At 44.4% G+C, this 10,000-nt stretch overlaps 2 protein-coding genes across 2 annotated transcripts in view; one reads left to right on the top strand and one right to left on the bottom strand.

The window, feature by feature from the left end:
* The window catches only part of ky (kyphoscoliosis peptidase), a 15,573-nt gene extending 12,805 nt beyond the window's left edge, over positions 1-2,768 (top strand). Inside the window, exon 7 of the mRNA XM_063184064.1 lies at positions 1-2,768. This exon is cut by the window's left edge and continues 1,304 nt beyond it. Coding sequence (XP_063040134.1) covers positions 1-141 — 141 coding nt within the window. The 3' untranslated portion in view covers positions 142-2,768.
* A 5,436-nt stretch (positions 2,769-8,204) lies between these two features.
* The window catches only part of dnaaf9 (dynein axonemal assembly factor 9), a 94,887-nt gene continuing 93,091 nt past the window's right edge, over positions 8,205-10,000 (bottom strand). The window contains exon 37 of the mRNA XM_063184065.1: positions 8,205-8,937. Within this exon, the coding sequence (XP_063040135.1) occupies positions 8,831-8,937 (107 nt within the window). The 3' untranslated portion in view covers positions 8,205-8,830. The remainder of the gene's footprint in view (positions 8,938-10,000) is intronic.

Raw genomic sequence — 10,000 nt, 5'->3', positions numbered from 1 at the left:
ATGAACAAGAGTCGCGTGTGGGAGGGCCAAGCGGTCGCCGGTCACGGGGGTGACGTTAAACTTGCCGCTGCAACGGCCGAGGCGGACAACATGGCTATCCTGATGACCTGGGACGTTCGCAGCCTCCCTAATGAGCTCTGAGCTTTAACCCTTTGAGGTGTGCAACCATGCATGATTAGAACATAAAAAAAATCTGAGTTCTCATTATGATGTCACAATACCCTGAGAGATTTTTTACACAAATGTCTATGGGAGCAGTAGAATGTACGTGTAAAATTCTAGAAGGACGGGGGGGTGGGTAATTGTTACTCCTCAAAGTTAAAGAGCCTCTGAAGGTCATAGTGTGATGCCATGGAGACTTTGCAAGCAATCTAAGCTACAAAATACTACCTACAGTACATACAAATGCCTCAACCTCGCCAAGGATTCTTCCCAGAACTGGAAATGACAGAAGCATGAAACCCAGTGTTTAAAGATGGCACTATAATGACTACATGCTGTTAGAAGGCTGCTTCTCTCGGAACCTCTCTGACTATAATTAGGACCATCAAAACAATTCTTAAAAAGTTCTCATTTTTCTCAAGTGTTATTTTCTCTGCCAATCTCAAACTGGACGATAAGGCTTGTTTGTATTTTGTTTGTATGTTCCTGTTTTTTTTTCTCTCCTGCTAATCTCAAACTGGATGATAATGCGTGTTTGTATTTTGTTTGTATTTTCCTGTTTTTTTCCCCTGCTGATCTCAAACTGGATGTTAATGGTGCTGTCAACATGGACTCCCAGAAACCTCTCAACACGGTGCTGACTGAGCCTGCTTTCAACAGGAGTCAGGACACGAAACCCCATAGATTCCTCTGTCTGTCTGTCTGTGTCCGTTTTATTTCCAGCTCACCGTCTATGATGGAAAGACTCCACAGTCCCATGAGTCCCTCCGTGTGGTGGTGGTGGTGCTGAGAGTTGCCTGCTTGTTGCCTTGAAACTGCCCCCAGGGTTGCCAGATGAGGCTGATTATTTCCAGCCCCAAAATGCTCAAAATACCGCCTAGAAGCACTAAATCCTGCCCCAATTCTATTGATTTCTATGGCCAAAAAATTGCCATTTTTCCTGCTAAATGCCATTTTTACCCCCCATCCCCAAGCAAAAATGCCCAATCTGGCAACACTGACTAGCCCCTGCTGTGAGTGGGTGTGTGTGACATGTCATTTGGGTTTAATGGCATTACCGTGAAGAAGGGGGGGGAAATGCCTGCTTGCTTGTGATATTAACCGCAAAGTGTGACCACCAAATGTCATTAAGATCTATAACGCCGCTACGTACTGAGACACACAATGGAGTCGTTTCTACAATAACACACTATTCAATTAAAACACGGCTCCTGGTCTGGTCTGGGGCAGACAGTGACTCCTAGCTCGTTGTCGGCCAATGGGGAGGCCTGTTTACATGCCAGTGTCATGGCAATCGCCGGCTACAAAAATAGACCCCATTCTTCGAGGTCGGAGTGCTGTAAAAATAAACAATAGGCCAAAACTTTGTGTGTTCGTTTGTGCGTGTGTGTGTGAGAGTGGACATAGGGACTCTGGGGACAAAATGATGTCAGATATAAGCAATGCCCTTTATTGTGAGTGTGTGTGTGTGTGTGTGTGTGTGGTAGGCCTAACTCTGTCTATGGTCACCTGTGCTCTGTCTGTAGTGTAATTTAAGGGGTAGGGCTGAACTGTACTATATGTTTGTGTGCTATGTTGCTGTGTACTTAAAGTCCTGCCTAAGTCTGTGGAGTTCATCTGTGTTTCCTACCCATCATTATGTGCTGTGGCACATGGGGAACCCTGGCATGGGAACCCATTTGTTAGTCGCACACATGATTAAAACCTTAATTGTCCACTGTTCTTTTATTTTTCTTATATAATATGCTGATAGAAAAATGAAGTGGTTGTATTTACTATAGATGGTGTGTGTATTTAGATGATGTGCGTGTGTGTTTGTATGTACATTTCCTGTTGTGATAAGTGTGGGGCTTAAATAATGTAAGAGGTGTTTGTGATAGGATTGTGTATACATGAGGGTGCTTAATCTGTTTAGGCTGACTGACAGTGTGTCTACTGGCAGCATGTTATGTGACAGTATGTGCATGTGCCTTTTGTATGTGGTACACAGGCATGTGCGTGAGGGTCAGGAAGGGGATGTATACACAACTGAATTCCACGCATACCCCTCGCACCCTCAGACATTCTGGTTTCCCTCAGACACACACACACACAAACATCAAACAGTCAGCTTTCTCTCTCAGGCGAATAATACGCTAACCATGTCCTGGGTTTACACTTTGTAGGCCTATATTTTATTTTAGCAATCCTTTGTTTTAGCAGGGCAGTCACATTGCAATTCTTTAGTCTCTTTTGCAAATGACCCCTGGTCAAGCAAGGAAGGATTTAAGTAACAGGACACACACACACACACAAACTATCGAAAATTGCTGCCTCACCCACTCTAAAACTAGCAGTAATCCCCTCTTACACACAGCTGTGCTGAGAAAAAAAAACCTTTGTAGTGATGCAGCTGTTTAACAGCCAAGAGGATAAAGCTGGACACACACGCGCATGCATGCACACACATACAAAGCTCCCTCTCCCACAACACAACTCCATTAAAATATTAAAAACTGAGTCGGATTCATCAGGCATATAAATATTTAATGGATTTTTCTGAGGCTGGCCGAGACCACAGTTAAATGAGAGTATCAAAAAAAAAAAAAAGGAAAAAAAGCATCAGTCACAGGAGGAAAACAGAATTACAGTAGCTCTGTGCAAAACACCACGCAGTCAATTAACTTGAGTTTGCTTGAAGTGAACATCACCCCTAAAACAACATCTAAAAAAATAAAATAAAACCACAATAAACTGAATACAAACCAAGAGTTGAATAGCTTGAAATAAAAACAATTTTGGCACTTTCAAAGTAAAACGTCCTGAAAATCATTTTTATTGATTTGTTTTTCCCTCGTTTCTTTTCTTCTTTTTTATTTGCTTGGGGAAAAAACAGGATTGTGCATCTGAGGCATTTTACCTGGATGAAAATGGATGCTTGTTTATTTCTTTGAATCAAGAACTGGTTATATGTGTGGTCACACAACATACGTATGAGATCAACACTTCTAGGGCTGAAATCTGTATGTATGTGGGAAAAGATCAAACTTAAAAATAACAACAAAACAATGAGATTATCCCAGGATGCTTCCACTTGCTCCCACAGAGAAAATAAAAAAGGATTAAAATAATAATAATAATAAAAAACCCTTCTGTTTAAAAGTTTAGCAGCAGATTACCGGGGACTGGAGAGAAAATGATAGCCCTTTAGCTTTCCAGATTCTCTGATTCACATTGTATACCCCCACCCCCTAGTCTTTACAATACATGCAAGTGTGTGTGTGTGTGGTGTGTGTGTGTGTTTACGGTTTGGCCCGTCAGGCTGAGGTATTGCCAGGTGAACCAGCTTAACTCTTCCTGTTCCTAGCATCCAGCATCTGTGTGTTTATGTTTCCACGTCCATGTGGGACCGCATCACTAAGACGCACGCACGCACTCACTCACCCACTCACGCACGCACCTGTGTAGAGGCACACTGTGAAGCAGGAGATCATCTAATGTACAGTACTTACCCCCTGGAGAGGACGGGTATAGAAGCCTGTCTCAGACAACCCTGCAACCCCCCCAACACACACACACACACACACACACACACACACACACACACACACACACACACACACACACACACACACACACACACACACACACACACACACACACAGGCTGCTGGGGGATGAAAGCAGAGTAACATAAAGACACAGATGCCAGAGCTCTCGACAGCCATACACACTGAACTTGTTAGCATTGACCATGCTAACAAAAACCTGTGCCCTGCACAAATGCTGAATCATGTCAAAACCTCATGACAGCATGCAAGAGACACTCAACGCCCGCACGGTGTGACACACACTCATGCCGTTCAGTGTTTTTGGCAGCTGGAATAAAAAGAGGAAGAGCTAACACACCTGATCATACAACACAGTCATTTTTTTTCCACGGACGCTAATAGCTAGCCTTTTAATTTTTCACAGCGCACACACCATCACACACACTTGCACGTGTAATTTGTAACTCCTGTGGGAACAAGCCCCCCTTTATTCAGTCTCATTTAGAAGATTAGTCCTCCTACAGTCCTGAAATGAAAGGATAAAAAAGTGCTCTAATTGGATGATAGATTGGGGGGAGGACACCATCTCTTTTGGTGCGAACTCCACCATTAAGCGCCATTAAAAACCTGCAAAATGGGGTTTGTTTTTTTTATGCTCGTTTACAAACCGCAACCTTTTATTTCTTTTAAATAATAAAAGATAAATCCTGACCAATATTTTTCTGTTTGATACCAAACTCTGTTTAGGTCCTCTAACCTTAGCTCTTTCGGACGGAGATAGGTAATATATAAAAACACACACACGCACTCTTGCGCACATACACACAGATGGGACTGCAGCGCCGCCGGTGTGTCAATGCGTAAATGCAGGCAGCGGCAGGGGCAGCCTCTGGAGGGCCTCGCGAGTCGCTGGGGGCCCCTCTCTGTGCAAATGGATGGAGGGGTCCTCCCAAAGCTAAAACAGCTGACCACCACTCTGTCGGTTTAAAATATATACAGGTATATATATTTTTAAAGACTGGGTGGGGTCCCATTCGAGGAAAAGAAACAGCTCCTTCAGCAATCAATCTAATCTTCCAGCACCTGAGATTTGTCTTTTTAATATTTCATTATTTACATGTTTTTCATTCTTGTCGTTCATGCTCTGTTTTCTTCCCTTTTATTTTGCCTTTCTTCTCTTCTGTGGCCCTCCAGTGCTCTCCCTGCCGGCCCATAATGCTTTGCGTTTGTAGCATGAGCCTTTCACCAGCGCTGGAGCTTCACTGCCTACAGGTGAAGCCAAACCAACGCACAGCAATTTGAAGCAAGAAAAAAATATATATCATAATAAGTTTCAAGTTTTCCTTTTGTGTTTCTTTCTTTTTCTTTAGCCCCAAAATACTGAGATCCCGAGATTTTCCCGGCTCAAATTGATTCGGCTTTGTTTGATTCACAGCATCATAAAAAAATATCATATATATTTTTGTGTCAATATATATTTGGTTCGAGGTAATTCAAATTTTATTTCCCCCATTGAATATGCAAAATAAACTCAGAATCTCTACTTTTTTTTGTTTTTCGTTCGTTGTCGTAGTAGTACCAGTGTGGTGAAAGGCAATTGTGTCAGCGTAACTAGACCTCAGTAAGACATCCTTAACACATGCGGATAGTATGTGCTAATAATTACTGCTACTTCCAACTAAATATTACGTAAGGGTTAGACGTGAGCCGAGCCAGGCCTTTAAGGAGAGCTAAAGTTAGATCACACAGTCCTATGGGACTCTCTCGCTCGCACATACACACTCGCGCACACACACACACACAAATCATCTATACTCAAGGCCGTGTGTGAGCAAGACTCAAACAACAGTGGAATACGTTAGCGTTTGTTACACGTTCCGTGTGAGTGTGTGTATCTGTGTACTAGTATATGTATGTGTGTTGGTGTGTGTGCACCCCCACAAGCGACTCATGGGTATTGCACAACCCCACTTGGAGCACAACTGCTGCACACACACACACACACACACACAGATACACAGCAAGCAGGGTAATCTTAAGAGCTTTGCGCAAGTGTCTCTGCATGAGTGTATAATAGGGTCAGTGTTGACAGATGACCACTGGCTACACACACACACACACACACCTATGGCCAAGTGAACAAATTCATCACACACTTAACACTCGCGCGCTCACCACCCCCGGCTTGGGGAGTGTGTGATGGTATTTGGGTCCTTAAAAGGCTCGCTAAGTCTCAGGGTTAAGCTCTCTGCTCGCACCGCTCAAGTTCGACGGTGCGAAGACAGAATGACGTATCGCGGTGGAAACTGTGACACATGACTATCTGCGTGTAACCAACGCCGCGGAGACAATGTTTCTCCTTTTTTGTGTCGTCGTCGGTTTCCACAACAACAGGCGAGAGGTTTTTTTTTTCATAACGATGTCTCGGAGGTTGATTTGCACTATGCGGTAACTGGCGTTATGGCTTTTTACAAAAGTCGATTGCTAACCCAGGCGACGTGGCTGGTAATACAGTGAGGCACGCCGCTTTACACTGGCACAGAGGGGGCCAGCAGTGTCCAAAGTCTTTGGGAATGTGTGTACGTATGTGAACGTGTGTGCGTATGACTCCCAAACAACAATATCAAGTTGCCTTTTTTTATTCCATCTGATTCGCTTCTCAAAAGGCAACTGCGACAAAAGCAGCTTGCTTGGCACTTAGGGAAATTCTAAGAATTTAGATAGTCTACACGTGTGTGTGTGTGTGTATGTATTGTCACACACACTTCTGTATGCGTGTGCGTATGTTTGTGTCTGTGAGTGTTTGACACTGCTAACCCCCTGCTGTGTAAAGGTTCTTAGTTAAAGAGTTAAAACATGCATAGAGATTCAGCCTACTGACGGCTAACTTGTGAGAGAGTTGCCTATAACCGCAGCACTGGACTGCACAGCACGAATAAACAACGTGCGCTAAAATACATTATAAACGCTGTTTTTACATCAGACAACACACACATAATATGCACGCCGTCCTAGAGAAACAGCTTCTCCTAACACCTTTCCCTACGTCCACAAGGTTAATACCCCAAACTAACCTCCCTCCCACCCACAAGCCTTAATACCCCCCTATAATAACACCACCTTATTTACCACCAACAACAACCCAAAATCACCCACCCCAATCCCAACCCCAAAAAACACCAACCAAAACCCAGGGTGTCGAGAGAGACGAGGCTCACCCGGGGGACGGTTAAGAAAAATGTTGCTTACAACTTCAAGTGAAACCCATCCCAACCAGTGAGTTGTTCCCGTTTTTAAGTGTTTTGAGGGTGTTTTTGGGGAATTGTGGGCACTTCCTATGCGAGTGCGTGTGACACACACAACTCCACGCACACTAAGTGAAACCCACCCCGACCTGTGAGTTGTTCCCATTTCAAGTGTTTTGATGGGTTTTGTTTTGGGAATATGTCGGGATTGTGAGTACTTTAATGTGTGAGTGTGTGTGACACACATAACACTACACACATTGAAGCATACCCATCCTAGCCAGTGAGTGTTCCCATTCTAAGTGTTTTGATGGGAATGTGGGAGAAATAAGGGTTGCAACCTGATGTGTGAGTGCGTGTGACACACACAGCACTACACACACTTTTGGTGACATGAGATATTCTCACCTATACCTGCAGGTGGCAACATCATGAAGACTGTGAGTACTTCATGCATGAGTGCGTGTGACACACACAACACTACACACATTTTGGGTGAGACGAGAGATCCTCACCTGAAACGACAGGTGCCAACATCGCCACCTCTGTTATGCTGTACAGTACAAACACGCACGCGAGGACACTCACATACACACCCAGGGCATACACCTTTCCCCCCGTGTCACACACACACAAGAAATGATTTATACAACTCCCCTTCTGTCCTGATTCTGTTTCACTATTTACACATTCATTTTTCCCAATTTTGTTTCAGTATTTACATGTTCCTTATTCCGATTCCGTTCTCAGTATTTACAATTTACATATCAGCTTTTCCAATTTCATTGCAGTGTTTACATATTCCTTTTTCTCTGCATTTTGTTTACATCAGGACAGAAGGAGCCATTCTTTTTTTCCCCCATATATTCAAGTATTTACAGAGACAGGCATGGATCAGTCTCCAAGCCAGGGTGTCTTTGTTAGTGAAGTGCTTTGTTTTTGTGCGCGAGTCAGTGTGTATGTGTTTTGTGTGAGCGTGTGTTATGTCGTATGTGTGTGTGTATGTGTTGTTTGGTGGGACGGACAGGTGTGGTGTGTATCGGGTGTCAGCAGGGGGGGCTGTTCTGAGGAAAAGCCCATGGGGGTGAGAGGAGAGCCTTTGCCAGGCCTAAAATACTCCCTTTAATTAGCCCTTGGCATAAACACCCCGGCTCTCCCTCTCCCTCCCTCCCTCCCTCGCAATCTCTTTCCCTCTGACACATACACACTCACACTAATACACAATCACAGATATCACACACAGAAGATATCACACTCGACACAGGGGCCCTGGGTGCACCACACCATTCTCTATTCAATGCCTCACCTTGCAGTAAGCGGTTCAGGCCAGGACAGACACACACACACTCACAACATCACATGGACGAAAAAGAAAAAAAACAACCTTGGACACTCACACGCAACACAGATACACATGGAGGTCCTCGCGTGAGACTGATGTTGGGCGTTTTTTTTTTTTTACCGGTCAGGATCTCTCATCCGCGTGCTTTTTTTTTTTGGTTCAAGTCTTCCTGTTGCCATGGTGATAAGGCCTGGCTGGTTTCTCTGTGTTGTGGACGTGAACCTTCCCACCATTTTAAAAAGCGTAGGTGGGTGGGTGCCCACTTTTTCTCCCATTTGCCATCCATTACCACCCCACCACCACCCCAACCTTCCCCCCGACCTTACCAGTGGGGGAGAAGAATGTTTCCCTTTTAACACAAAAAAATAAAAATAATGAAGGGAATAGAACATGGAGGAGTGCATACGGCTTTTCCTTGGATGGGGAGAACCAACGAGGTGCAGCGAATGAAGGGAGGGAGGGAGGGAGAGAGCGACCGGAGTGAACCGAACCCGACAAAGGGTGGACCAAGCGAGAGGGGCAGATGAAGGGAGGGGATTTCTCTTCTCTGCTTTAGGGGTCGAAGAGGTCCCTCTGGTCCTGCAGCTCCAGCTCCCGGTTGTAGCGCTCAATCTCCTTGTTGGCCTCCTGCACGTACTCCTCGATGAACTGCTCCATGGCTGAGGGCACGCAGGTTAAGGAATACACGCACGCACACACACTTACTGTATACATGCACTCACACACACACACACACACACACACACACACACACACACACACACACACACACACACACACACACACACACACACACACACACACAGACACTTACACACACACACACACACACACACACACACACACACACACACACACACACACACACACACACACACACACACACACACACACACACACACACACACACACACACACACACACACACACACACACACACACACACACACACACACACACACACACACACACGTAATGGAGGCCATGCTATTATTTGCATAGTGTCTAGTATCCACCATTTCTTTGGCAGTTCCACTTAAATGCTTAAACAGCTTGCTATTTTGGAAAAACAAGGTCAATAGAGCTTTGTGTGCAAGCCTTTGTGTGTAAACAAACCCAGTGCCCCACCGTTAGGCCACGGCAGGGCCGACAACAATCTTTCATAAAAATATGAGCAAGGATAAGTAAATGTAAAAAACATTTACACTGATTTTGACTGATTAACGACAAAGCTTCTTATAGATTCACACATGCATTCAAAAATGCTTTTAAAATAAAAATGGACAATTAACGTCCCTAAGGATGCGATTTGGTTTTGTACATGTATGATGACCTGCCTCTGATTGATCAACATTTGTCTGACTTTGTTGGAGTAATTATACATAAGTTATCCACTTTGACTAACTCAGGCTTTAAGTCAGGGCATATGTGTGTGCATATATTATGAATGTGTCATTGTTGTTCCTCTGTGCCTGCTGGCCAGAGAGAGTGAGAGGGAGAGAGAGAGAGAGCAGGAATGTTCTTCAACTCCGCTCTCTGATTAGGCGAGGAGAAAAGGACAAGGTCACATTCAGTCTGTTTCAGCTAAATAACAAGATATTCTGCTAAGAAATATGCTACTGTGTAAACTGGTTTCAACTGGTTTAGCTAATTACCCCTCCCCTTAGACCAATTGAAACCGAAATTGTAACTAGGGCTATCCTTCAATAAAATGTAAGGAGA

The sequence above is a fragment of the Engraulis encrasicolus genome, chromosome 19 (genome assembly GCF_034702125.1).
Source record: "Engraulis encrasicolus isolate BLACKSEA-1 chromosome 19, IST_EnEncr_1.0, whole genome shotgun sequence".
Classification (NCBI taxonomy): domain Eukaryota; kingdom Metazoa; phylum Chordata; class Actinopteri; order Clupeiformes; family Engraulidae; genus Engraulis; species Engraulis encrasicolus.
The sequence above is the reverse complement of the archived record's forward strand: the minus strand, read 5'-3'. Positions and strand labels throughout refer to the sequence as shown.